At 54.2% G+C, this 26,609-nt stretch overlaps 8 protein-coding genes across 8 annotated transcripts; 4 read left to right on the plus strand and 4 right to left on the minus strand.

The window, feature by feature from the left end:
- Window positions 1-58: 58 nt before the first annotated feature.
- P884DRAFT_279437 (uncharacterized protein) lies at window positions 59-565 on the plus strand (the record flags this gene model as incomplete). Its single annotated transcript, XM_069443308.1, has 3 exons — window positions 59-262; window positions 326-436; window positions 494-565. The coding sequence occupies 3 exons, from the start codon at window positions 59-61 to the stop codon at window positions 563-565; spliced, it is 387 nt and encodes a 128-aa protein (XP_069295526.1).
- A 69-nt stretch (window positions 566-634) lies between these two features.
- On the minus strand, window positions 635-2,908 carry P884DRAFT_248001 (pyridoxal phosphate-dependent transferase; the record flags this gene model as incomplete). The annotated part of the gene is made up of 7 exons (XM_069440527.1): window positions 635-1,416; window positions 1,508-1,609; window positions 1,823-2,038; window positions 2,125-2,294; window positions 2,372-2,444; window positions 2,510-2,769; window positions 2,853-2,908. 7 exons carry the CDS (start codon window positions 2,906-2,908, stop codon window positions 1,019-1,021), a joined length of 1,275 nt encoding a protein of 424 aa, XP_069295527.1. The 3' UTR covers window positions 635-1,018.
- Window positions 2,909-4,465: 1,557 nt separating this feature from the next.
- P884DRAFT_331391 (P-loop containing nucleoside triphosphate hydrolase protein) lies at window positions 4,466-7,092 on the plus strand (the record flags this gene model as incomplete). Its single annotated transcript, XM_069445725.1, has 7 exons — window positions 4,466-4,767; window positions 4,970-5,114; window positions 5,236-5,639; window positions 5,768-5,795; window positions 5,867-6,067; window positions 6,152-6,286; window positions 6,462-7,092. 7 exons carry the CDS (start codon window positions 4,466-4,468, stop codon window positions 6,699-6,701), a joined length of 1,455 nt encoding a protein of 484 aa, XP_069295528.1. The 3' UTR covers window positions 6,702-7,092.
- A 200-nt stretch (window positions 7,093-7,292) lies between these two features.
- On the plus strand, window positions 7,293-9,024 carry P884DRAFT_262525 (DUF2407 C-terminal domain-containing protein). Its single transcript, XM_069441669.1, has one exon. It carries the CDS (start codon window positions 7,545-7,547, stop codon window positions 8,763-8,765), a length of 1,221 nt encoding a protein of 406 aa, XP_069295529.1. The 5' UTR covers window positions 7,293-7,544; the 3' UTR covers window positions 8,766-9,024.
- A 435-nt stretch (window positions 9,025-9,459) lies between these two features.
- Window positions 9,460-12,957, minus strand: P884DRAFT_331393 (rRNA-processing arch domain-containing protein). The gene is made up of 2 exons (XM_069445726.1): window positions 9,769-12,957; window positions 9,460-9,647 (listed from the first exon to the last, which is right to left on the minus strand). Exons 1-2 carry the CDS (start codon window positions 12,840-12,842, stop codon window positions 9,467-9,469), a joined length of 3,255 nt encoding a protein of 1,084 aa, XP_069295530.1. The 5' UTR covers window positions 12,843-12,957; the 3' UTR covers window positions 9,460-9,466.
- Window positions 12,958-13,410: 453 nt separating this feature from the next.
- P884DRAFT_279442 (3-oxo-5-alpha-steroid 4-dehydrogenase-domain-containing protein) lies at window positions 13,411-14,432 on the plus strand (the record flags this gene model as incomplete). The annotated part of the gene is made up of 2 exons (XM_069443309.1): window positions 13,411-13,672; window positions 13,744-14,432. The coding sequence occupies 2 exons, from the start codon at window positions 13,411-13,413 to the stop codon at window positions 14,430-14,432; spliced, it is 951 nt and encodes a 316-aa protein (XP_069295531.1).
- A 337-nt stretch (window positions 14,433-14,769) lies between these two features.
- On the minus strand, window positions 14,770-15,984 carry P884DRAFT_271619 (uncharacterized protein; the record flags this gene model as incomplete). The annotated part of the gene is made up of 4 exons (XM_069442453.1): window positions 14,770-14,816; window positions 14,988-15,384; window positions 15,452-15,677; window positions 15,719-15,984. The coding sequence occupies 4 exons, from the start codon at window positions 15,982-15,984 to the stop codon at window positions 14,770-14,772; spliced, it is 936 nt and encodes a 311-aa protein (XP_069295532.1).
- A 777-nt stretch (window positions 15,985-16,761) lies between these two features.
- P884DRAFT_248015 (RAM signaling pathway protein-domain-containing protein) lies at window positions 16,762-20,272 on the minus strand (the record flags this gene model as incomplete). Its single annotated transcript, XM_069440528.1, has 3 exons — window positions 19,492-20,272; window positions 19,315-19,426; window positions 16,762-19,254 (listed from the first exon to the last, which is right to left on the minus strand). Exons 1-3 carry the CDS (start codon window positions 19,827-19,829, stop codon window positions 16,762-16,764), a joined length of 2,943 nt encoding a protein of 980 aa, XP_069295533.1. The 5' UTR covers window positions 19,830-20,272.
- Between the last annotated feature and the right edge of the window lie 6,337 nt (window positions 20,273-26,609).

Below are 26,609 nucleotides of genomic sequence, written 5' to 3' on the forward strand. Positions count from 1 at the left end.
AATATTCCAATTCGCCTAGGAGACAGCTGACAATGTCTGGACAAGGGCGGTGAGGGGTATGGTCGAGACAGTGGAACGGACGATAGACAGGCTTAGCAGCCTCATACACCAAGGCCTGAGTAGCCAGGTGGGTGATATCGTTGCGCTGCTGATGGTGCTGGTGGTAGTGCAGCCTGGCACGGCTAGCGAGAAGATCTCCATCATCCAGGCAAAGCTGGAGCGGCTCAGAACAGTCTATTCACAGATGTATCCTGTGTACCCGGTGAGCTTTTCTCTTTTCTCTGGGTGATTGGTTAGGATATATCATCAGCTAACAGAGGTGTAGTCGCTGCCCTTGCCCTCATCGGCAGCATCCCTCAAAACTACTGATAAACGGCGCAACTTGCAATCTATCTACGGAGAGCCCTTGGCTTCTGACCGCTTCATGAGGGCTGGGGTAAGACCCCTCCTCTTCAGAGTTTGTCTTCTCTGATCTGACAGAAACGATCCACAGCCGCTAGAACCTGCGTCACTCACCTGGGCGGACCTCCTGATGCACTGGGAGAGCCGCGTTGCTGAGACGTAACCAAAGATCGAGCAATCTCTAGCTGCGTCCAGACGGTGTTGGTGATGACACAATCGGAAATTGTATTCTCACCGATCAGGCTTATCATTGTGGTCCCTGGAAGTAGTGAACTCGTACGGTGTCTTAAGTGGGGATAGGGGGAGATGATGTTTGGGGAGACACCTTTGCCGGTCTTTCTTGTTTAGTACCGCTGCAGGGTTGAAAAGAAGAGGGGTGTAGAAGAATAAATAGTAGCCAGGGAAGATAACTACACCTCTGCGTTCCGATCCGATTGGCCTTGCTCGGTACTGAACCAAATCTGACACATTACAGGCTCACGAACGGCGGTCACGTATGTCGAGAGGCAAGGCATCGAAGAAGCTGTCCCAAAACCATGTGAGTCCGTCAGATTGAAATAAAAAGTCTAATAGCGGCCGTAGGTAACCCATCCCACAATTTCTTTTTTTTTTTTAATCAATCCTTCTTCAGGAAAGGCCTCAGCCCCCTCAACCGCTCCTTGGCATCCTCGAGCACCTCGTCGGGCTTGCATACGGCAAAACGCAAGTAGTCCTCGACGATGTGGGCGTTGGCGTCGGTGTAGAACTCGCTGGGAGGGATGGCGGCGACGCCGAGCTCCTGGATGAGGAACCAGGCCAGCTTGAAGTCGCGAGGCCGCTCCGCCACGTGGGGCGGGAAGGGGTAGCTGTCGGGGATCTGGACGGCCGAGAGGTTGACCATGACGAAGTAGCCACCCTCGGGCTCCGAGTAGGGGATGCCGAGCTCATCCCAGACGGCGTTGAAGAGGTTCATCTTGTGGCGCATCGAGGCGATCGACTCCTCCCAGAAGTTGTGGGCCGGCGCTTGCTCAAAGCCTAATAATATCGTTTAAAATAATTAGTAAACGGAGAGGGAAGGGGAAAAAAAAGGAAAGAGGGGTAGTGGTGGTGAAGGGGAACCACTTACCGATGGCGCAGGCTTCTTGCAGTGGCGAGACGGAGGAGTAGCAGATGCGGGTGTGGGCGGCCGAGACGTACTGGATCAGGTGTGGTGGGCCCATGAGCCAGCCTGCGTGCGTGCGTACGGATCGGGTTGAGCTGATCAGTAATCGCCATGACGCTAAACAAGTCTGGGAAGAGGGCACAACAGAACGGGGGAAAGAGAAGGGAGAAAAGGAAAGAAGGGGAGGAGGAGGAGGAGGAGGAGGAGGAGGAGGAGGAGGAGGAGGAGGAGGAGGAGGAGGAGGAGGAGGAGGAGGCGTAAGCGTTGAGGGAAACGCACCGACGCGCCACCCTGTGGCATAAAAGTTCTTGCCCGCAGATCCCACCGTCAGGGTGATCTGCTCGACCTCGGGCGACAGCGTGGCGATGCGGGTGAAGGGGACGTAGTAGAGCCGGTCGTAGACCTCGTCGGAGAGGATGATGATCTGGTGCTTGAGGCAGAGGTCGGCGATCTTTTGCAGCTCGTCACGGGAAAAGACCTTGCCGACGGGATTGTCTGGAACGTTCTTTTCCATCAGCACATGGTTCATTTCTCTTCATCGTTGGATACACAACGTTAGTGCGAGGTGGAGATGGGCGTACGGGGAGTGTTGAGGACGAGCATCTTGGTCCGCGGCGTGATGGCGCGCTCGAGCTCGTCAAAGTCGATGGTCCATTCTGCGGCCGAGAGGGTCTTGACGTTGCCCTCTTTGGGTGGGTGCATTGGGACGTAGACAATCTTGCCGCCGGGCATCTCGATGTTGCTGATGTATCTGTTTGAGAGGGGGGGGGGCGGGGGGGTCAGAACCATCTGATTCTCTCAGCTCGACGCCGTCCCTCGGGCACCTACTGGTCGAAGAAGGGCTCAAACACGATGACCTCGTCCCCGGGCTCGATAAAGGCCATAAAGGCGCTCAACATGCCTGCAGGTCCTGGGTCAGCAATTGCGCCTAGCTCGTGTGAAGGGATAGGTTCGGGACATACAGACCTTCATTGGCCCCCGTGGTGATGGTGATCTCGGTGTCTGGGTCGAGCTTCCGGCCCCAAAAGGGGGCATAGGCCTCGGAGATGGCCTTCTTCAAGCGCGGCCTGCCCTTGGTGGGGGAGTACTGGTTGCACTCGACCCGGTCGAGAGCCTCCTTGGCGGCGTTCAGGATGAAGTCTGGAGGGTTGTACCCAAAGAATCCCTGGCCCATGTTGACGATTGGCTGCTTGGGGGAGGCGGCGGCAGCTTCGTTGATGATGCTCCTGGCGAATGTGAAGATCAGCCCGTTGATGGTCCACGAAACGACAGCAAGCTCGTCACGTAAAACTATATAAATAAAACGTACCACACATCCTGGCGCCGGCCCGAGACACGGGCGGCGGGCTTCAGCTTCTCAGTCATGGCGGGCGTGGTGTGCAACTGTCGTCGCGCGAGAAAGGGAACGCGAGTGAGAGTGAGAGCCGAAGTGAGAGTGAGGGTCGGAGTGAGAGTGAGACTGAGAGCGGAAGCCACGGGTTGGGGTCGGCGTAGGAGAGCGCGAACCAGGAACGGAGAGCTCATCAGACCGGCTTCTTACCACTATGATAAGAGAAGGGAAGGGGTTATTACACTCATAACCTGGCTCGGCGCTAGTTATTCGGAAAATGGACCCCGGGATTGCGCGCTTCGAGACGGCCCTGCTCGTCCGTCATCGGCAACTTCGACCCTTCTTGCTTTCGGGAGGTGGGTCCCCATGCTATGGCGCAATCGGCCGGCCGCGGGGCCGGACTGGCTCGTTGCTTGGCACCTTCCAGGTTTGGGCTTTTAAGGGTCCGACTGTCTTACATGCATCAAACCGAGCGTGCCCCGATATTGCTATATCACTCAACCCTCGTGAATAGTTCGGATGATGTTTTCTTCAGCTCGTGAGCTCGCGTTCGACACGTGCGCCCAAGTAGGGGAGCCGACCTATGCCAAAATTAGGGATGAATTGTACACAGGGCATGATGGTGTTTTATTAGGGGAGGAGAGAGTTTGTAATCGGCTGAGGAGGATGATGCCTGAGGAAGCCGAAGAAGGAGCATCAAGAAGAATCTTACCAAAGGCACAGGAATCGAGACGCAGGCAGCATGATGATTCTTTACCTATTTGGGGGTTTATGAATCTAGCTGCAGGAAAAGGGCTCAAATAAGGCCCTTGGCCTGGTCCATGATATCTATACCGCGCGTGCGCCTACAGATCAATATCGAACCCGAGCAAGCATATTCACAAGCAGCCTAATCCGAAAACGCGAGTGGGAAAGAGACAGAGACCAAAAAAAAAAAAAAAGAAAGCTATATAGATGACCAGGACTTCCACAGTGCCAGTTCTGGTTGGCCACTATGACTAACCCCCAGCAGTCTAGCCCTTTTACGCGTGTTGCATTGTTTTGTGGTAATGGTTTCCATGATCCGGGTTGCTTCTTTGGGAGCCCCAGCTACCGGCATCTACTCTCATAGAATCGATAAGTCATGAACGTGTACCGTTTGGTGTTCTTTCCACCTCTCCATTTATTTGCTCCTGGAATTTGAACGTTGTTTCAGTTAGCTGTGAAAACCCATCCCGGCTGCTAATACAACCATTCCGTGTTACTCGTCCTGCGCCCAGGGAGGAATATCCGGCCATTCCATTCCTCCTGGCCATCTGAACACCGAAGCCTGCATCAGTCTGGTCAACCAGAACATCACAATATCCGACGAAATGGCGCTTGGGCCATGCCTTCATTTTGTTTCTCGCCAGCACTGGTTTCGGTGGGTGAATAGAACGCGCATTTTCATCGAGCGTGACCTTTTTTTCCTCTTTCTCTCCAATTCGGGCGCCGTCTTTTTCTTCTTCGACAAGACCATCACCACCGAGACTTGACCGCCCTCGCCCGCTTGCTCTCTCTTGATATTCCTAAAGGAAGGGGGAAAATAACAAGATAAGGAAACAAATAAGGCGATGTCGCAGCCTGCTCGCCCACCGATCCCCCTCCAGATGGAGGGAGGACGCGCCCAGCCGGGCAGCCTCATGCGCCGGCGGGAGACTCCAAGCACTCGGGAGGCCAGCACGGCTGCACCCAGCTTCACCGGCATCACGGGTGCTAGCGGGCACCGCAATTTCGAGTTCACCTTTGACAGCGCGATCCGACCAGGCATCGTGGCCGCTCCAACCTCCCCCGGCACCGACGGCCTCTGGGGTCGGGCGTACCTCGTCGGGCAGGGCCAACTGCACTTTGAGGCCTCGCCGAGGATGGAGGACTGGTAAGTGTCTCTTTTTTTCTTCCTTCTACTCGGCTCGTTGGCTCTCAGCGCGTTGGGCGAGTGTGCGGTGCTCGAAGGCTGGGGTTCGGCGCACAGGAGGAACCTAATCGACAGGCGAAGGGCGGAAAAGGAAAAGAAGAAGGAGAAGGGGCAAAGGAAAACAAAATGAGGGAAATAACCAACTAACCTGGGTCGTCTCTAGGCTGGGGAAACTCCAGGCGCTGTCCCTCGGACGGCGAGAAGAAGAGGGAGCCATGCGCGCCATTCGCCAGCGCGGCAGCGCCACAGATGAGGACACCGTTCACGATGCGCACGAGAATGCCCGGGCCGGCGACAAGCGGAGCGCGGTAAGTGTGATTTCTGGAGAAGAAAAAAATATAAATAAATAAATAAAGACGCTCCATCGCCTGCTTTTTCCTCTTCAGGTCACAAGCTAACACATTACCCCTTGTTCTCGCCGTTCTTCAGCCGCTACCCGCCGACGAAGACGAGACGGGGGCGCCGAACCAGCCCGCTCGCAAACGGAGCCGCATCAGCGCCGTCTTGCAGCGCACCTTTCCGCGCCTGGGCCGCCCGCGGGCCGCCACCACCGGCGCCATCATCACCACATCCACCGGCAACGGTAGCAGCAGCGGGAGCAGGAGCAGTAGCGGAAGCTCCATCCCGGCACTCCTTGCGGCCCCGTCTGGAACCACCCCCTCTGCTCCGCTGCTCTCGCACCTCGTGGACGCGGGCGGCACGGCTGCTGAATTGTCGTCGTCATCTCCGGCGTCGGCGACGACGGCGCAGCAGCGGGTGCAGGTGTCCCGGTCACGGACTGTCAAGGTGTGTTTGGTGGGGGATTCTGGAGCCGGAAAGACGGCCTTATTCAAGTAAGTCTTTCTTTATCCTCTCTCTCTTTTTCTTCTTCTTTATTTGCTTCATTTTTTGTGTACTTTACCCATAGATCGGAGACTTGTGTGGTACGTGGTAGAACTAATTCATCTTCACCCTTAAACAGTCGCCTGGCGGGCAGACCTTTCGTTCCGGTGAGTAGCTCCCATCTTCTCATCCTTTCTAACATGTCAGATCGCTAATGTAACTTGATATGCCGGTTCAGACTTCGACCTCTCTCGTCCCGGATTTTAGTTTTGTCACCGTCCGTGCCCACGACGGATCTGCCGTCAACGTCGAGCTCTGGGACTTTCCTGGCATTGTTGCCGGCGCGCGACCCGGCCCGCTCCTCTCAACCTTCTTCCACGCCGCGATCATCTGTTTCAGCCTCGAGAGCAAGGACAATCTGAGAAATGTTGCGGATGTGGTACGTGATTCCCCACCCCTCTCCCCTCCTGTCAGGGATATGACTGGGGTTGCGATTGGGTGTCATTAACTCGGTGGCCCACAGTGGAAGCCGAAGCTTAACGCCTGCCTACACGACCAGTTCATCTTCGTGCTCGGTCTCAAGCGCGACCTACGTCCGGCCTTTCCGGCGCTGGACCTCTCATTCCTGCCAACCGCGGAGCCGGCTACGGCCGAGATGGTAAGTCCCGCCTAGCTACAAAATTATTTTTTTTCCTGGGACACATCAATCGTGAGATGATTCATAATTATTATTTCATCCCTTCGTACTTCTCCTCTTCCGTTTTGCACATTTTCTCCACACATTTCCCTTCTCCTTACCCACAATGGCCCTGACTAACGCCGGCGGCGTCCAGGGGCAACAGGTGGCTGCCGAGGTCGACGCCAGTGCTTACGGCGAGTGCTCTGCCCGGACCGACGACAACGTCCAAGGCGCGTGGGAGGGTTTCATCAACCACGTGCTTGTCAGCCTCGACGAGCGCAGCAGGGGCAGCGCGAGCGGGCGTAGGAGGAAGCGCGGCGGAACGGCAGTCGCCAGGTTCCTCGACAGGTACGGCGTGGGCAGGTTCGGAAGGGAGAGGTACCAGCTCATGTAAAGCCGCCCAATGCCTCAAGTGTCTCCTGTTTTTGTTCCCTCCTGTCTGTCTCGCCATTATTTTTTTTTACCACATCTTCCTGCTCGAAACGATATTTGCTCGACAGCATGGCTTTCGTCCTTGCGTCTACTATCTACCTTTGTCCGCTCAGTTTACTGTGGGACTTCTCAGGCAAGCTACATTTTTGTAGTGAGGGAATAAGGAGCGGGTATGGAGCACTGGAACACGAAGAAGGGGTGATGGGATGATGCCGCAAAGGGCAGTGTGGGAGGAGCGCTAAGGATGGTGTGATCAGTTTCCTGAGAAAAGACACCAACCGAATTCAGATCTTGCAGTTTATTCTGGTTTAACCCACTATTAAGGAAGCAGATCAATGGTACCACATTGTCGGCAACGAATTGTTTGTCTGACAGTTGCAGTGTTGTTCGTTTTGTTGCATACTACCGCCCCGCGAAATGCATGCCAAGGGCTCCAATGTGGGCACCTCGGGGGAAGCTCCAATCATGCAGCCCATGAGCAGACCCGACCTGCTCCTGCTTTTTGTCCTGCAAGTAACTAACTTTAAACCGTAAACTCTGGCAATCACCCAACCTCGTGCCGATCCCCGCCGACTTGATCGACTGCGTGCGCATCTCAAATTCTTCAGGCCGATGTTGACGTCATATTGAGCAGCAGTTGCACGATTCCAAAACAAGGAAAAATAAAATAAAAAAAACATCTATGTATGACTGCTAGCATTTCGCTCAGAACTCCTCTTCTTGGGCCACTCTGAACCTTCATTGGCCCGGCCCCATCATTTTATAGCATCGTAACGGAATCGACGGCGCATGGCCCGTATCCGTCATGAGCGGTGCAAAGAGCGGTAGCTCCGCTCGGGCGAGCTCTTCGTCCTCCTCTCCTCCGACTAAACCTCCCCAGGACGGCCGACCTCGGGTCTCACGCACTCCGCCCGCCCTGCTCTTCCCGCCCGCTCCCCCGCCCCTCCACATCACCGTCCGCTTCAGCATCGCCCTGCCCGACATACAACTCGAAATCCCTTCGCCGCAACAGACGACCGTGGTCGCGCTCAAGCATCTCATCCGCCGCCGCCTGGCCGCCGACGCCGACGCCGAAGCGGAAGCGGAAGCGGAAGCGAGCGACAAGGAGGACGACGGCGATGCGCCAGGCGCGCAAACCCCCTCCCCGGCAGCGCAGGCCTCCCGCGCCCGCCTCCGCTTCATCCACAACGGCCACATTCTCCCGGACGCCGCCGTCCTCAGCGCCGTCCTCAAGGCGCCCCCGCCACCCCCGCTCTCCCACCATCCCGACCCCAAGGGCAAGTCCCCGGCAGGCGCCCACCAACAGCAGCGCGTCTTTATCAACTGTAGCATCGGCGATCCCCTCCCGGAAGCCGACATCGCCGCCGAGGCCGAGGCCGCGACCGCCCCGGCGATCACCACCACCACCACCACCACCACCCCGAAGCTCTCGGTGACGACCACCGGCCTCGACCGTCCCCCCCAGCACGAGCAGCAGAACCCCTCGGAAGCCGGCGGGTCGGGGTCGGGGTCGGGGTTGAGATCGAGGCCGAGACCGCAGCAGCAGCCGCCGGCGGGCTTCGACCGCCTCCTCCAGGCCGGCCTCACCCCGGCCGAGATCGCCACCCTCCGCTCCCACTTCCGCGCCATCCACACCGCCCGCTTCACCCCGGACACCATGCCCTCCCCCGACACCCTCCGCTCCATGGAGGACGCCTGGCTGGACGGCGGCGGGTTCCAGCGGCTGCCCACCGCCGATTCGTCCAACGGCTATTATTACGGTGGTGGTGGTGGTGGTGGTGGTGGTGATGGGGAAGCGGGCGAGGGCGGGGACGCAGACGGGGTGGAGGACGCGTTTGCGGTGAGCGCCGTCGCCGGGCCCCTGATCCAGGGGATGCTGATCGGGTTCATGTTCCCCCTGGGCGTCATCGGCTGGCTTGGCAAGGAGGACGGTCTGTGGTCGGAGTCGATGCAGGCCTTTGTCATCCTGGGCGTCTTGCTGAGCGTCTCGGTCGGGCTGGTGAGGGCGTTGACGGGCGAGGGGTGAGAGAGTTGCCGCACACGTACGTTGCTTGCTTGCCTGCCGGTCTCCTGAAGCGCATTTAATTACCGTTGTGGGATGATGTGCGCCAGAAGAAAAGGTGGAAAAACAAATGTAATAAACAGGTGGGTGTTTGTGTGTGTTTGTCTGCGTATGATGGATTACATGTTCTCGAAGAGGGTTTGCTTGGGCTGTTAGCGGTTCTGTTTTGCAATGATACCCCTAATATCATAATAGCAAGCGGATTGGAACAATAACAGGATGGGAGATGGCGCGCTGTCCAGCGGCCGTGTTGATTCCGAAGAGCCATCCCGAGAAGGATCAAGACCGGGGGCAGCCGAGAAGAATGCACCACCACTTTGACGTGGCCGAGCAAGGGGAGTCATGCAATCCCCCCCCTTCCACCCTTCTCCCGCGCAGCTCAGTTAGAGAGCTTCCCTACCTCTCTCTCTCTCTCTCTCTCTCCCTCTCCCTCCCTCTCCCGGCCCCGACACCATCACGGCCAGCATGAATCCTACAGCTGCCTACAAGTATCTATCTGACATGAAACAATACCGTAAAAAGTCCATGGTATTTTCGTCTTTGTCCCAACCACAACCTCCCAACCCCTCCGAACGCCAAACCGAATGCAAAACGAAAAAAAAGAAAAAGAAGAAAGAAAAAAAGAACGCTACCAAGCACCTGTTTTTCCCCCCCCCCCCCCGCTTCTACAGGTACAGGCTGTTGAACGACACGATATCCCTCCGGATCTTGGACAGGCTCAGCTCAAATTTCTCCTTGAGCTCCTCGCTGCCCATAACCTTGGCCGCCTCGGCCATCTGTCGCAGCAGCTCCTCGAGCCGGCGGAACAGCCGGATCAGCGAGCCCTCGTATGCGTTGGTCATTTTGCTACACATGCGGGTTAGTCATCGTCATCATCATCAGGATGCGAAGCGAAAGGGTGTAAAGAAGGACGAAGAAAAGAAGAAGAAGAAGAAGAAGAAGAAGAAGAAGAAGAAGAAAAACTTACCAAATCTCGGAAAAGGGTTTGCCGTTGGCCCAGGCGAGCACGGTCTCCATCAGCTGCCACTTGAGGCTCTGCACGTACTCGTCCTCGTTCACCTCGAGCTTGCTCTCGGCGCTGACCTTGGCAATGATGCGCGCCTGGGCCTGGATCTCGCGGAAGGGCTTGGCCAGCTCCTCCTTGAGCGCGGCCGTCTCGACCTTCTCGTCGAAGATGAAGACGCTCAGGACGGAGGCGCACAGCTCGGGCGAGAGCTCGTTGAAGAAGCGGTTGAAGAGCAGCTCGGCCAGCAGCAGCTCGTGGCCCTCGGTCGACGAGATCTCGCAGGCGACGCGCGCCTTCATCTGGACCACCTCGGCCTCGTTGATGAAGCCGAGCCGGCGGAGGACGCGCTTGCGCGACTTGAGCTCGTCCATCTGCGCGATGCTGTGCGCCTTCATGATGGCCCGCTTCTTTTCCTTGATCTTCTCGCCCAGCGCCAGCTTGGTCTCGAGCTTCTGCCAGAGCTCGTCCAGGAGGGGCGAGTTGTGCAGCGGGCTGGCGATCAGGCGGGACTCGAGCACCTCGATCTTGCGGAGGAGCTTCTTGAACGACTCGTCCGTGATGCCCATGTTCTCGAGCGGGTCGACGACCGGCAGGCCGTCGGGGAAGCGCCGCTTGGCCTCCTCCAACATCATGCCCGCCCTGTCGCGCTCGTCCCTGGACGAGAGCTGCTTCCCGACGTGCAGCCGGAGCGAGCCGAGGGCCTTGACGCAGCTGAGAAGGCACGGGACGACTTCCCACCGCCCCCTCTCGCCCGCCTTGGCCGGGTAGATGCCCTCGGGCACCGCGGCGTCCCCCCTGAGGGCGGTGTCGCCGTTGAGGTCGGGGCTCTCCGCGCTGTCGGACGAGATCTTGAGCAGCACGTCGATGAAGTACGCCTCCTGCGGCGGATAATCCGGCTCCCCCATCTTGGGCGCTTTGCGCGCCTTGAAGTCCAGCACCACGCCCCAGCCGTAGTATGTCCCCCTGGGCGTCTCGATCTCGACCGGCCGGCCGCTCTTCATGAACTTGAGGCAGTAGGTCGGGTGCTGCATCACGGCGATCATATCCTTCTGGTAGCCTTCCAGCTGCTGGCGGATGCTCCGGTAATCCTTGACGGCCGCCTCGTCGGGGATGATCATGCCGTCCCGCTCCTGCTGCAGGTTGGCGAGCTCCCGCTCGAGCTGCGGCACGCTGGAGGCCGTCTGGAACTGGAAGAAGCAGCGCTCGAGCATGAACTCGGGCGAGATGGCCTCGATACGCAGCAGGTTCAGAATCATGTTGTAGCCGAGGTGGAAGGCCGAGTTGAGCCGGTCCTGCTGGCCGACGACGACGCTCCTCGCCACGTCGGGCTCGAGCTTGTCGTCCACCATCATGATGACGATACCCCGGTCATCGAGACCACGACGGCCGGCGCGGCCTGCCATCTGGATGTATTCGGACGACGTCAGCGGCCGCCGCTGGACTCCGTCCCATTTTGTGACCTGGGTGAAGACGACGGTCCTCGCGGGCATGTTGAGGCCGATCGAGAAGGTCTCGGTTGCAAACAGGACCTTGATCAGGCCTTCTTGGAAGAGAATCTCGATGGTCTCCTTCAAAATGGGCAGCAAGCCGGAGTGGTGGACGCCGATACCTTTGCGCAGCAGGGGGAGGATGTTTGATATCTGGGGCAAGCTCCTATCCTCGTCGGACAGCTGCTGCAGCGCGTTTTCGAAGACCTTTTCGACCATCTGCTCCTCGTCCGGGGCGTTGAACTTCATATTGGACGTCTTGAGCGCCAGCTGCTCGCATTCGCGCTTGGCAAAGTTGAAGACGATGACGGGTTGGAAGCTCCTCTTGATGATCATCTTGATGACCCTCTCGATGTCGGATTTCTCGTCCGGCGCCTCGCCTCCCTTGTTCGGCTTCTTGTTCTTGCCTCGGCCCTTCTGCTTGGCGCTCCAGTCGGCCGGGTCGGACCCCTTCTTGCTCTCGATGGCGGCCATGGCCTCGTTGAAATTATGCTCCTTGAAGTTGCCCTTCTCATCCACGATGAGGTAGATGCCTTTGGTCCCGGCGGGGAAGAAGTAGTTCTGCAGAGGCGTGGGCCGGAAATCGGTGTAGACGACGTGGCAGGCCTGGCGGTGGATCTTGGCGATCCATTCGGCGAACTGGAAGGCGTTGGGGATGGTGGCGGACAAGAAGACGTACCGGACCTTGTCCGGGAGCAGGATGATGGTCTCCTCCCAGACGACGCCGCGGGTCTTGTCGCGCATGTAGTGGATCTCGTCGAAGATGACCCAGGCGACCTCGCGCATGATCTCGGAGCCACGGTAGAGCATGGACCGCAGAATCTCGGTAGTCATGACGAGACAGCTAGCCGTCGGGTTGATGGTGACGTCGCCCGTCATCAGGCCCACGTCGCCAAATTCGGCCTGGAAGTCGCGGTACTTTTGGTTGCTGAGCGCCTTGATGGGGCTGGTGTAGATGACCCGCTGGTTCTTCTTGAGGCACTGCGCAATTGCGTATTCGGCAACGACCGTCTTGCCGGCGCTGGTGTGCGCCGAGACGAGCACGCTCTCCTCTCGTTCGATGGAGGCGACGGACAGCGCCTGGAAGGGGTCGAGCTTGAAGGGGTATGTCCTGGCCGGTTCCGCAGGTGGCTTGTGCTCCGAGAGGGGAATGTACTCGTAGTCGAGGTCGGGCGGCAGGGCGACCTGATGCTGGATGTTGTGCGACAGGACGAGCGAGCCTTGGTCGGTCGATGGTGCGAAGCCTTGCGCCGCGTTGACCTCTCGAGACTCGGCCGTCTCGAACGTGTCGGTCATGATGGGCTCGGCCTCGTCCTCCTTCTTCCGTCGCTTGCTCTCGCTCGGGCCCTGCCCATCCGCATATGGTTGCCCATCGGCGGCCTTGGCCGTATCTTCGTCCTTGACCGCCGTCTGGTCGCCGTTTTTGGTGCCGTTGCCGACGCCGTCGGTCATTTCGACATCGGCGTCGACATTGGCGTCGGCGTCGGCGTCGGCCTTGCGCTTGGAGGCGCGAGGTTGCTCCTCGAACACGGCAAAGAGGTCATCCATCCTCCAAGCTGTCGACAATCCTGCGGGGTTTGGGTTGTCGGAATGGATAGACCGCAGGCAGAGTGCGCGCTCAGTTTGGGCGAATTCGCTCCCACACGGCAGGAGTGGAGGGTTCGAAGTGCTAACATCGAGAAAAAAGTCGTCGCGGGCCTAAAGTTCCCCACTATCTGCCAGATACTGACCCACCAAGATGCGGGCCAAACAAAGGCGGTGGGAGACCGGGCAAGGATTACCTAAGCAACATCAACTGCTTTAACTAGTTAACGTTAGTTACTCCGTTCATTGATTGCTGCTGCACGGCTTTGGGATAGTTATCCATGCCCGCCGCTCCGGAGGCCGTGGAGCCCGGTCCGCAGGCTTGTGGGTCAACGAGGGCCGATCCGAGGCAACCAGGGGACCCACATCTCAGAAAATGTTGAGGAAACAACTTGGAGTTTGCTGCTTTCCTCCCATCTCCGAACCGTGAAAAAGCAGTATTTGTCCGGCTCTTCCGACGCCTGCTTCCCCCACGCTGCGCGTCAATTGAAACCAACCAAGCGCAAGCACACCACACTGCCTTCTTGTCGCGATGTCGACCAAATTGACGCTCAAGGTCGGCAACCGGGCGCCCAAGAAGCCCATCCGGAAGCTTCCGTCTTCGATCGAGCTGCCCCACGATGCCACCGTCGAGGACGCCAAGAAGGCGATTGCCCGCGAGTCGAGCGTCAAGGACTTCAACCGCCTCGGTCTCTACGACCCTGTGTCCAAGCAGTTCCTGAAGAATCGCAGGGCTCTCCTCCGGGATGAAGCCGGCGTCGTCAAGGCGGGCGAGTTGCTTGTCAAAGATCTGGGTATGGCTAGCCCGCTGCAAAAAAAACGTTGTTACCTCAAGAGAGGACCAGCAGGTCCTGACGAGTTACAGGTCCCCAGGTTGCATGGCGCACCGTCTACGTTATCGAGTACTTCGGTCCGATCATCTTCCACGTCCTGATCCCGTTCCTTCGCCCGTACATCTACGGCATCCTGCCCTTTGTCGACAAGGCCGCGGCCGAGGCGCCCATGGCGCAGGTGCAGTGGCTGCTCTGCGCCCTGTTCCACCTGCACTTCCTGAAGCGCGAGTACGAGACCATCTTTGTGCACAAGTTCTCGGCCAACACGATGCCGGCCCGCAACATTGTCCGCAACTCGGCCTTCTACTGGCTCATGGCCGGCCTGCTCTGCTCGCTCGACATCTACGCCCCGAACAGCCTGGCCGCCCGCGACGAGCTAACCCTCCTCGACTACGTCGGTCTCGCCGTGTTTACCGTTGGCGAGGCGTGCAACTGGATCGTGCACCAGCACCTGGCGAGCCTGCGGAAGCCCGGCGGTACTGAGAAGGGGATTCCGAACTGCATCGGCAGCAACCTCGTCACCAGCCCCAACTACATGTTTGAGGTTCTGGCCTGGGTCGGCGTCATCCTGATCAGCCGCAGCTGGGCCGTGGTGCTGTTCATCTGCACGGGCATCATCTACATGCGCAGCTGGTCGCGCGACAAGGAGAAGGCGCTGCGCGAGGCCTTTGGCGTCCGCTACAAGAAGAAGCGGTACACCATGCTGCCGGGGTTGATCTGAGTTGCCCGGCCGCCCCGGGGGCTTGAGATGGAAGGGGACTCTCGGTCGTGTGTACGTGTACGATAGGGCGCCTTTTTTTTTTTTTTTTTTTGCTGTGGCGGGATGCCTGGCTGAACTGAATGGTATTGATGGCATAGTAAGATGACTGTATGTTAACAGGACTGGGAATTCAAAGGAGGGGCCAATGACTGTCACCATAAGTTAAACTATACTGTCTTGAACCAACCCTTTGGCTGGACCAGGAAACCACTCCCGTCCCTCGGAACCTCATTCGTCCATTTTTTTTATCTTTTTCTTTTTTTTCCTTTCATACTTCAAGCGTTATACTCTGTCTCGGTTATCCGAACGGCGGCGACGCAGGCAACGGCACCGTCTCGGGCCCATCTGCCATTGCCACATCGCCCTCTGCGACGTCTTTAACTTTCCTCTTTCCTTTCCCTTTCCTTTCCCCTTTCCCGCTCCCTTCCTCACCTTCCTCCTCTGCCTCCTCGCCATCCTCCCTCTCCCTCTCCCTCTCCCTCTCCCCCTCCCCCCACTCACTCCTCCTACACCCACCTTCGCTCCCATCTCCGCTCTCGCTTCCGGTCTCGCTCCCGGTCTCGCTCCCGCTCCCGCTCCCGCTCCCTTCCGAGGCCTCTTCGTTGTTGTTGACGAGGCGGAGGGTCTCCTCGAGGATGAGGAACTCGCGCTCGAGCATCTCGGCCCAGTTCTGCACGTCGCCAACCTCCTTGACCCGGCGCGCGTGCGTCTCGGCCAGCCGGCCCAGCCGGTCGTTCTGGCGCCGCAGCGCCGCCGTCGCCCGCTCCACCTCCCGCTCCTGCCGCTCGATCGCCGCCCCGTTGGCGTGCAGCAGCGCCGCCCGCGTCGTCAGCTCCCGGTCCAGCAGGTTCCCGATCGACGCCAGCACCGCCGTCCGCGCCTGCGCCACCTGCTCCGCCTGCGGCGCGGGAGCCTGGTGGTGCTGGTGGTGGTAGCGGTGATGTTGGTGCTGGTGTTGCTGATGCTGCTGGTGCCGTGACGGTGGTCGTGATGGGGAGGGCAGGGTGGGTGCTGAGGTTGGTGGAGGCGGCGGCTGGGTTGTGATTGGGGCTGCTGCCGTTGGGGCTGCGGATGTGCCGATGCGGGAGGACGAGCTCGGGAAAGTCCTGGCCGAGGTGGCGGATGCGGCAGTGGTAGTGGTAGTGGTGGTAGTAGTAGTAGTGGTCGCGCTGGTGGTGGTTGTGGTGGTGGCGGTGCTGCCTGGTGCTACAAGAGGGGAGGTTATTGGAGTCCTAGTGGATGTAGACACGAAGACGGAGACGGAGGAGGCGGCGATCGAGGGGGTGCTAGAAGCGGAAACTGCCGTCCTCGGCTTCGCGGCCGTGGAGCCGGAGAGGAGAGATGAAAAGAGACTCGAGGGTCGTCTCCTTGGCGGACCGCTAGATTGAACATCATCGTCCGTGGACGATAGCGAGGAGGCGATGGCCGTTGTGTTGGTCACTGATGGCGCCACTGGCCGAGCAGGACCGATCGACGCCGGCGTGAGGCGAAAAGGCGCTGCCGGGGATGTCATTTTATTGTTGTTTTCTGATGGCGTTATTTCGTTCTCTTGTGTTTCATTTATGTTGACGACGCCGTAATTAGTTATAAGATGAACTCAATCGAAGACTTGCACGAGCGGGTCGGGGCGAAATCGGATCCTGCATCTCACCACAAGACAATCGTGCCTTCTGCAAGATGGGGGGAGAGAGCCAATGTACGAGCAACGGGTTGATGCGGGGTGTGTGTAATCCGCAATCCGTAGTTGCATCAACACACGGCCAACCATGTGACGAGTTGGTGGTGCGCGGCTCTCGGGCGGCCGTTTCTGAAGTCCAAGCCCATATTGATACTTGGTGTATAAGAATCAACTTGCCCTCATCAGGCGTTTTCACGTTGTTCAGGCCACATGCGCTTCTATTGAGAGTAGTACAAGCCATCACGGGCTGTTTAATCAACACACAAAATCACTAATATGCTTCCCATTGCAGCCCAGCCCAGCCAACTATGCATCCAACCTAGCAAAGACATTATGGATATCCATCCCATGCAGTCAAAACCCCCCATGCCCCGACGCCACATGCCCCGACGCCATGCACCACTTTTGAGAGAGAAAGCGCTGGTACGAAAACCACTCGCGCAGGAGTATTTCAGCCAACATATTCCAAAAAAAAATGAAAATCACTTCCCAGTCCAACCCATCCCATCCCATCCACCGGTATCATCACATCTCACAAGCCATTCCACCCATTGGGAAGGCGGCTGGGGAAAGGAAGGGGGGGGGGGGGGAGGAAAGGGTTGCCTCCCTCCCTTAGAACCCTCCGACCTTCATATTCCCGCCTCCGTTCAACCGAAATGGTAGCGGCCCCAGGGGTCCGCCTCCCGGACTCAGCGCCGAGCTCGGCGTGACGACGCCGTCGTGCGACGACCCGACGCTGCTCATCGAGTTCACGCTCGACGCGGTCAGGCTGGCCGTCGAGCTCGAGTTCATGGTCCCGCTCCGCGACGGCAGGGCGCTCCCAAACCCGCTGCCACCACCGCCGCCGCCGAAGCCGCCGCCGAAGCCGCCGCCGAAGCCTCCGCGGCCCTCGCCACCCGTGGACGAGAGCAGCGTATCGGAGCGGTCGCGCTCAAACACCCCCGAGAACGCCATCGTGAAGGAGGCGCTCTGCGGCGTGGAGGGCACGGTGGCCTGCACGGCGGGGCCCAGGGCCGCGCTCTGCGGCGTCATGGGCATATGCATTTGCACCGGGGTGGCGGTGATCTGGCCGCCATAGGGGGACGCGATGGGCTCTGGGCCCGGCTGGCGCAGGAGGTAGGCCCAGGGGGAGGACATCATCAGGTCGCACGTGTCCTTCATGCTCGTCTGGATGGGCCGCAGGCGAGCCTTGGTGTCGACGGGCAGCTGGACGTCGTTCTGCAGCTGCTTGATGTTCTTGATCAGCACGTACCACGAGTCGATGAAGCTGTTGCAGAGGCGCCAGAAAGACGGCTGCGTCCGGATTCCCGGTTCTTTGAGCTTGATCGAGGACAGCCGGGCCTTGAGGACCTCTGTTTGCTGGATCGACGTGCTGCACTTGGAGATCACTTTCTTCCAAGACTGGATCCGGTGGTCCGGGGCGCGCTGCGCCGCGCAGCTCCGCATCGAGGACGCGAACTGAGTGTTCAATGTGGGCAAGACCTGCATGACCAGATCCGTCGTCCTCTGGAGGGAGAGGAATATCCTCTCAAACATGCGGTCCTCCTCGGTGAAGTCTGCCGACAAATTTCGGATGCCAGTCGTGCTCGTGGACGCAAAGGACTCACCCGATCTCGGCGTGGCAGCGCCCGCCATCCCCGACCTGCCAGAGCCGTTGACGTAGGGCATCGAGACGTCTGTAGCAACACGTAGGTTACTCGGGTTGTAAACAAAGGCGCCGTTCCGAGACCGGTTCAGCATTCGGTCGGCAGTAGGCGTAACCGAGGGCTCGCGAGAATGAGGCTTGATCGTCTCTCCGGGATCCAGCCGACTGAACGAAGGAGTGGGCCGATGGTTCCCTTCTGGGGCAGCTTGCGTACACGTCACCCGCAGCTCCATAATGCTATTGTAGAGCTGCGTCAGCAAGGTCCGGATGTATCGTGGGTCACCGTTGTCCAGAAACAGGTCGACGTTGCTCATCAGCAACGAACAGACGTGCGTATAGGCGTTGATGAGCGTGAGGCAGGCTCGCTGGACGTTTTCGTTTTCCTTCTGGCCAAGTCCTTCGTCTGTCTGGTCGTGCCGTTGGATCTCGTACTCCAGCTGCTCGACATGGGCCGCCGTGTTGTACACCACAATCTCGAGATTCGACCTGCGAGTAGCGCCATCGTTGGTCAGGCCGACCAGTGTCTGGATCATGGGATGAATCTGAAATATCGAGTAGAGAATGCCCTTGGCAGCTTCCAAGACCGGGTCGAACACCTTGGACTCGCGCCGCCTCTCGGGCAGAACCGACAGCCTTCGGATGTAGACGGGCCGCTGCAACGCCGGCTCGGCCGGGCTGCCCATGTTCGGGCTGCTGACCTGCGTGGACGTGCCGTTGCCCTGCATTGCCGAGCCGTGACTGAGTCCGCGGTAATGGCTGAACCGGTTGTTGACCTCGGTCTCCTCCAGCGTGCTAAGCTCCGACCTCTTGGTCACCATGCCCATGCGCCGTGACCTGCTCTCAGACCGCTCTCGGCTCGATGTCTGTATGATGGTTTCCGAGTTGCTGCGCAGCCGCTCGTTCGGGTTGCCGATTATCAACGGCATGATTCCGGGCCTGCGGTGTGCCGTGTTGTGCTGCGAAAGCCCACGGTAATGAGAGCGAGTCGGGATTGGCGGCGGCCGCGGGAGCGCCGGCGACCGGAGGTCGGGGACATCGTTGCCGTTGACCTTGATCGGGAACCTGCCGCTAAACACCCTCTTGATCGTCGGTCGTGGTGTTTCGGCGCCTTCGGACGCGCCGTCGCCTGGTGACTCTGCCCGCCCGCTCGCTTCCTGCTTGAGAAACTTCTTGATGACCGCAGCGACCTCTGTCAGCTCGCCCTCTTTTCCGGAGCCCTCGCCCTGGCCACCTCCCCCTTGCACCTGTAGGACTTCGGGCGGCGGATACTGCAGCGGGTTTCCTTCCAACTTAACCACCGAGAGCGACGGCATGTCGGCCATGCAATGTGGGAGATGCGTAATTTTGTTTTTTGGTATCGAGAGTACCTTGAGGGACGACAGCTTGACGATTTCGGGCGGCAGAACTTGCAACAGGTTTCGGCCGAGATCCAGGATCTCGAGCGATTTGAGATCGCAGAGCTAGAAATGGCTCAGTTAGCGCCGAGTCTTTCGGAGCCGCAGCCAGCTGGTGCTACTTACTGCCAGGGGAAATTCTTTTATCCTGTTCTGCCTGACGTTGAGGTAACGCAACGAGGTACACTCGGAGAATCTCGCAGGAAGGGTCTGGAGGTAGTTGTGCGACAGCGCGAGCCTGTTTCGGCGCATTGTCAGAATACAAAAGCCCCTTCGGGAAGCGGCCGAGGAGGGGGTTCCTACCGTTCCAATTCATCCTTGATCACATCGACAATCTCCTCCGGCAACGTTTGTATCTTCTTCCTGCTCAGGTCGATGGTAAGGCCGGGCTTCAGAGTGTTGCTGACCCCGCTAGCCTCGGCCGCCTTGGCCTCGTTCTCATGGGCAGCCCGCATCGCCTCCCGGGCCAGCGCAAGTACCTGGCTCGGAGAGATGGGCTGCCCTGCCGAAAGATTTGAGGATGAGGGCACATCTCGAAGACTGGGAACCGGAGGGGGCGGTGTTGGATTCGCAAGCTCTGCGGCCGCACGAGCCCGACGGGCCTGTGCCGGATTGTCGGGCAGTCCCCGGGGGAAGTCCATCGAGTCCGGGCGGAATGGTCCCCCCCAAAGCAATGTCCTTTTGGTCCTCGGCCCAACGGGATTGAGGCGAGCAGTAGCGAGACCTTGAAAGTTCGTGATCTGATCGTGCCTCTCTTTCGCAATGCCCCGAAACTAAACGGTCGGGATAATGATTTTTTTTTTTCAAGCCGGTGGGCGAAGTGGTGACAGCCGGTCGGATGGGTTCATGGCGAGACCAGCCTCCTTGCAGTCGGGAGGACAAGGGGGGCTTCCAACACTAGGAGAGAACCTAGGCGGTGAAGACGAGGTTGACCGGAAAAGGCACAGCAAGCGGGGCGTTCGAATCCGTCGTCCGAAGCGGTGATGTCAATGGGAATCGATGATCGATGTTCTCAGTGCGCTGACGGTTCAACAATTGCTTTCGTCTTGTCTGACTTCCTGGGTTCCTAGGTTGCCGTCTCGGGCCCATGTCAGGTCGCAAAACGCCCAACATGCACTAATCCGTGCTCCGAACACTGGGGGGAGGGGTGGTCGCCATACGCGCACTGTTTGGGGTGCCTGTCTTAAACTGACAGGGGTCCTTTCGCCTGCACTCAAACCCAGATGGGAGGTCGAAAGACCCACCTTTTGTGGCCCGCGCCGACTTTTTGACTCGAGCACGGGTGTGCACCTAACCAGTCCGCCAAACGCCTTGCGTGCTGCAAAAGCTGCAAGGGACGAGGACGGCACGCTCCCCCATAGTGTACATAGCAGGAGGCGCGCCATCCAGATCATAGTGTAGGGGGCTGCGATGATTGGCTGTGAGGAGCGTCAAATCTGGGACTGGGCGACCACAAAACGCGGCAGCCTCCATGTGAAATGAAACAGACACGGAGCGGGTGTGGAAGGTTCTCGAGACGCTGGCGTCGATTGGGTGCTTCTTCACTTCGAGCCGTCCATTAGCAGCCCCGGATCTCCCAATCTGTACAGTCCCGTCGGTTCTGGAGGTGATTTTACTGGTTCACCTGTTGTGCGCTGCTGTGACTTGCATCTCGAGGCGGACACCCATACTCCGTATGCACTTGTATCACTCCATAGTGTAGTCCTCGTGTCACCCCGAATGGCCGAGAAATCACTCCATAAATTTGGACGATGAAGGTCGTCACACCGACTGAGAAACAATAAGTGGTATGGCGATTTCTTGGCAGGGGCTCAAGAGAGGCAGCTACAGAACAGGCATCCTCTGGCTTGCTTCGGGTTCGCCTAAATCTCGAGGTTTCGGCTCAGTTTGAACTTCAAGGCAGATAACTTTAACGAAAAGCGACATAACTACGAAGGTTGGTCCAGGAAGACTTTGCAAACCTGTGCCAAGGCTAGGCATGTAACAACGTACGAAGTACACCCACAATCTTATTTGTACTGTAACTTGTATAGTAAACAGATCCTCACCGCACATCCAGGTTCCTCTCTACCTATCCTACCTATCCTGCCCATTAGAGCCCACAAGTCTTCCAGACACGGTAGTTATAATACTTTCTAGAGCGTTCTAGTAAGCTGTCCTTTCCTAACTTGATAACTCCTACTAACCGGCCATTAGTTAGCCTACGTTATAATGTGTGACGAACCCAACTCAGACTTCTTCTAAAAGGGTTCAGACGAAGGTAAGTGATACGGGACAAGTGTACAGGTCGTCTAAGGGATTCGGTGAAGCCAAAGGGTTTATAACAACAGAGTTGTCTCTTTACAGTAGTGTGATGCTGTTAGGAGTACTATGATGTGAGTTGCTATCACTAGTGAACTCTCAGAGTCTACCGAAACGAGTGACTATCTATATATATATATATAACCTTCCCGGATTACCCTGATTAGTCCTTGGTTAGTGATCCTAGTGAGCTGCTTATCGCGATTAGTGACTTTATATTGATCTTAGTGATCGTAAGCCAGCGTGTGGTGGGGCTCGTAGTGCTTCCTACGTTATAGTTGGTTCCTTCTGTCCTTTCGGCTTGATTAGCCTATCTGTGCTGGTAGCCTAGGCGGCATCTATATATATATTTCCGTGATACGATACCCTCCCTCTAAGGCTTTCGACCCGAAAGCCCTCTTAGGCCGTTTCAAATAGCGCTAACTCCCTCTTGTAACTTGCTCCTGTAAGTTTTTCCCCCCCTTGCTCCCTTCCGCTATTTGCTATGGCTAACTGTGTTAGCGTAAGCAAGATAGGCTAGAGGAGGAAATTTTGGCGGCAGAGGATCTGCTTTAGTAAACTTTAAGTCGCCTTATACGTTTACGCCATTAAAAACGAATGTTACGTGACCAGAGTGATAAATTCGTTCGTCAAGGTATATAGGGTTTAGATAAGGAGGACGGGGTAGTGGCTCTAATATCGGACAAACAGGATTTGACAGATTAGGTATAAGCGTTAGGTACCTTCGGTATAATTAACTAGGAAGTAGTTAACTTGTCCCTAGGGTCGGCTCCTACTAGTACTTCTTCTTTCTTAGACGCTAGTTAGATTCCTAAGTCGGCCCTCGTGGTCGGTTAGGGTTCCTCTAGTAGAACTGTTCTAGTTTCTTAGGGCAGTTTAGGTTCTTAACTAGCTCCTATAAGTTATCTTCTATTCTAAAATTAAGCTATTTAACTAGGTACTATAGTTCCCCGTTAATGATACGTAAATCTAGGATTTCTTTAATGTCATATTCTTCCTCTTTATCCTCTGCTTCGATATTTATAGCAATCTTAGCATTTTTCGGTGCTAGTTCGAGAAGTAAAATATAAAAAATATCTATCTATAGTCATATAGATAACGGTAATAATAGTCGGTAGTTAGATATCGAAATTTGTTCTTTAATAACGAAGGGTCTGACCTTCTTAAAGTCTAGCTTTATACTTGGTTATTTGGTTCGTAGGTTTTATATAATTAGATAGACTTTGTCTCCCCTCTCTAAGCGAGGTCCCTTGAGCCTATATTTGTTGTAGTGGTTCTTTATTCTAGTTCTGATAAACTCGAGTTCCTTTTTGAGTTTCTTATATAGTGTATATATCTGCTCTACTTTAACTGCCGCTCTTGGCACTATAACCTCTAGTCCTTGCCTAAGGTCTGCTTCGTATCTGTAGTTCGCGAAGAACGGTGTAACTTTGGTCGTTTCTATTAGTGTCGTATTATAGGCAAGTTATACTATTAGTAGTAGTATAACCTAGTTATCTTACTAGTAGTTAATATAGGAATAGAAGTATTACTTAATAACTTAGTTTAGTCGTTCTGTTTGTCTATTAGTCTATAGGTAATATACTATTAACAGTTTGCTATTAATACCTAATTGTTATATTAACGCTTGCTAGAACTTTGATATAAACTTAGTATCTCCATTAGTAATCTATTCTTATAGCTAAGCGTGTACTAATGTAACTTACCGATAGATCACGTCTACTAGCTATTTAGCTATCTAGGACTCCTTATAAGGAAAGAAGTATACCTATTTAGTTAGGCAATCTACTATAGTAAGAATACTATCGTAGACTACTCCTATAGCCGTATCCTTAGATTCTAGTAGCTTTATAATAAAGTCTATCGTAACTAAACTCTATAGTTTGTTAGCTATTAGTAGTAGCTAAAGTAGCCTATACGGCTTATATCGTACCATCTTACTTCGATTATAGATGTCGTAGCTCTATACGACTTCCTTAACTCGTACCATTAACTATAGAAAGTCGTAATGTTTCTTGACTTATACGATAGTCTTTGTAACTCCTTTATATCCTCCAAGTTTCGACTTGTAAAGCTCTCGAATCATTCGTAGCTATTGGTCTTTATTATAGATATACGCTTTACCTTAGTACTAGAGTTTCCTATCTTTTTCTTCTACTCCGTTAGGTGCTACTAGTCTGGGTGCTACTTAATATTATGCCTTATTAATCCTTTCTTCTCGAAAGATTATGTAATATTCTAGGAACAAATCAAGTAGATCATCTTCTATAGGTATCTACGTTTCGTAATATAGCGTTCTATCTATTCGTTCCTTAAATAATAGTAGTATTATTTCCATTCGTCTTTCCGTATAATCCGTTTATCAGCTTAAGGCGTCTACTCGTACATTCTCTTTACCTTTCTTATAGCAGATCTTAAAGTTAAATTCCGCGAGGAATTCTACCTACCGTATTTGTCGTCCGTTAAGCTCCTTTATTATCATAAAGTATCGCAAGTTCTTATAATCCGTATATACTTATACTAGTTTAACTATACCGCTAAGGTATAGTCGCCATTCCTTAAAAGCTTCGACAATTGTAAGTAGTTCCTTATTATAGATTAGGTAGTTAAGACATAGTCCGTCGAGCTTCTTTAAAAAGAAGGCTATAGGATATAGCTTCCCTTATTTATCTCGTTATCCTAACTATCCTCCGATAGCGTAGTCTGAAGCGTCCGTTTCCACCTCAAATAGCTTCTTAGGGTCTGGTAGTACTAGTACTAGATCCTTAGTGATAGCGTCGCGAATCTATATAAATGCTTGCTTATATCGCTCTTCCTATTAGAACTTAGCGCCCTTCTTGGTAAGTTTGTACAATAGTTATATAATCGCTCTAAAGTTCCTAATAAACATCTAGTAGAAGTTTACAAACCCGATAAAACTTCGTACTTCTATAACTAACGTCAGTTATAGCCAATTCTTAATAGCTTTAACCTTTGAGGGTTCTATCCGAATTTGTCCTAGGGATATCTCGTATCCTAAAAACACCGTCTTCCTAATATGGAATTTACTCTTTTCTTTATTAACTAATAGCTTATATATATATAATGCATCTAGCACTACTCTTATATACTTCCGGTATTTGTCTATTGTCTTAGAGAAGATAAGTATATTGTCAAGATAATATACTGTAAATTTATCGAGAAAGGGGCAGATAGCTTGATTAATCAGGGCTTAGAACGTTATTAGTATATTTGTAAGTCTAAATAGTATAATAAGGTACTTATAATGGCTATAGGGTATCCTAAAGGCCGTTTTCTACTTATTACCTTCTTTGATCCGTATATAGTTATAGGCCGATAGCAAGTCAAGATACGTAAAATATTAGGCTCCTACTAACTAATCTTAGAGCTATAAGATTAGTAATAATAGGTATTAGTTTTTTATAGTCTATTCGTTAAGTTACCAATAGTCAATATATAACCGTAGCTTTCCGTCTTTCTTAGGTATAAATAGGATTAGGTAGCCTATTAGCGATATTAATAGGCAGATATATCCTCTTCGAAGGTTCTCCTCTAGATATCGCTTAAGTTCTTCGTTCTATATCTAGCTTATATAATAGATCTTAAAGAACTTTAGTCATACTCCTTCCTTAAGCTTAATCTCATAATCCTATAGGCCATGTTCTAGTAGTCCTTCTAGGTATTTCGGTTCGAATGCTAGGTGTCCTTCGTACTCCTTCGGTACTTCCCTAGTCTTGTCTCTTTTCTTGGTTTTCTAATAGTATACGAATTTGGTTCTATCTATAGCGATACTAGCGATTTCTCCTATCTCAACCTACTACTCTAATTATAGTGCTCCGCATTTATCAACGGAGAGAACAGCTATTAGCGGTTTAGCTCGTTCCTCCTGTCATAGTGTCGATGTCGTTATATCGCTTCTTTCAGAGTCTGTAGTGGTCTGTCTGCCACTGCCTATCTCTTATAGTAGATTTATAGGATATACCTTCCCTTGAGCATCGTCTATTCGCGATCCTTGTACGCTCCCTATCTTGCTAGTCGAATACAACTCTATTCGGGGTCGTAGGTAGCTACTATTCTTCTAGCTAATGTCCGGGTCGTAGTCTTTATACTATAGTAGTCTTAGTATTATATCTTTATCGTCGCCTATATCTATAATACTAAATATAATTACTATAGTCTTCCCTACTATAGTAATATCAATTAGTTTAGTCTCCCTATATACCTATTACGTTAGAAATAGCCCTTTAATTATACTATACTTCTGTTTCATTCTCTAGGGTATCTATAGCTAATTTATAAGTGTTAGCGAAATTAGGTTTATTTCTACTCTACTATCTACTAGTATAAGCATTTCGTGCTGCTTCTATTATACCGTTATCTATAGTCGCTTATCTTGCCATTGTCATCTAAAGATTACAGCAATTTCCTATATTTCTACTAGGAGGTCTCGATATAGTAGTCTCTTACACTAGTTCCTCCTATACTACGCTACTACTCGCCACTATATAGGCGTTAATAGTTTTCAGGCCCCTTAAAGGGCCCTAACCTATTTCCTAGGTTAGTATTAACCTCTTTAATTATTCGGCTAATAGCAGCTTCGTCGATCGTGCTTATTTCCGTAAGCTATTAAGTACTTATAGCTTCCTACCATTAGGTCCGTTCTACTTTCCATCGTACGCGCTATAGCTTTATCTAAAGCTCCTGAATTCGCGATTTCTTTTCGTCCTCGTGATAAAGACAATCGTTACTCTAGCATAAGTCCTATATATCTCGTCCTATTCTATAGTACCTAGGCCAGGCTCGTCTTAGAACTACCGTAATACCTTCTAGACTCCGGGTTTCGATCTTCTAGAGTAATTCGGCCGCTCTATTTCCTGCGTCGTAGACCTATTCTATAGGGCGTAAACTTCTATCCCTGTTTTCCTATCAGGTCGGCTAGTAATTATTTTCGAATTTATTACGGAAGTGGTATCGGCATTTATATACTATATATTAGAACTAGGGCACTTGTATATATGCCTTATATCAAGGGTATAGTCACGTAGCGTTACCTAGAAGATATTAGAATTCTTTTCCAAATCCTTCCTACTATATATAGACTATAGGTACCCTAATGCTAA

This window comes from Thermothelomyces heterothallicus, assembly GCF_042370625.1.
Source record: "Thermothelomyces heterothallicus CBS 202.75 unplaced genomic scaffold P884_scaffold_21, whole genome shotgun sequence".
Taxonomy (NCBI): Eukaryota; Fungi; Ascomycota; class Sordariomycetes; order Sordariales; family Chaetomiaceae; genus Thermothelomyces; species Thermothelomyces heterothallicus.

Bases quoted from the DNA above. Each gene is read 5' to 3' on its own strand.
- P884DRAFT_331393 (XM_069445726.1), bottom strand. From the start codon at position 12,842: ATGGATGACCTCTTTGCCGTGTTCGAGGAGCAACCTCGCGCCTCCAAG. The intron at 9,648-9,768 runs GTAAGTTTTTCT...CCGCATGTGTAG, and splicing joins AAACCCTTTTCCGAGATTTG to CAAAATGACCAACGCATACG.
- P884DRAFT_262525 (XM_069441669.1), top strand. From the start codon at position 7,545: ATGAGCGGTGCAAAGAGCGGTAGCTCCGCTCGGGCGAGCTCTTCGTCC.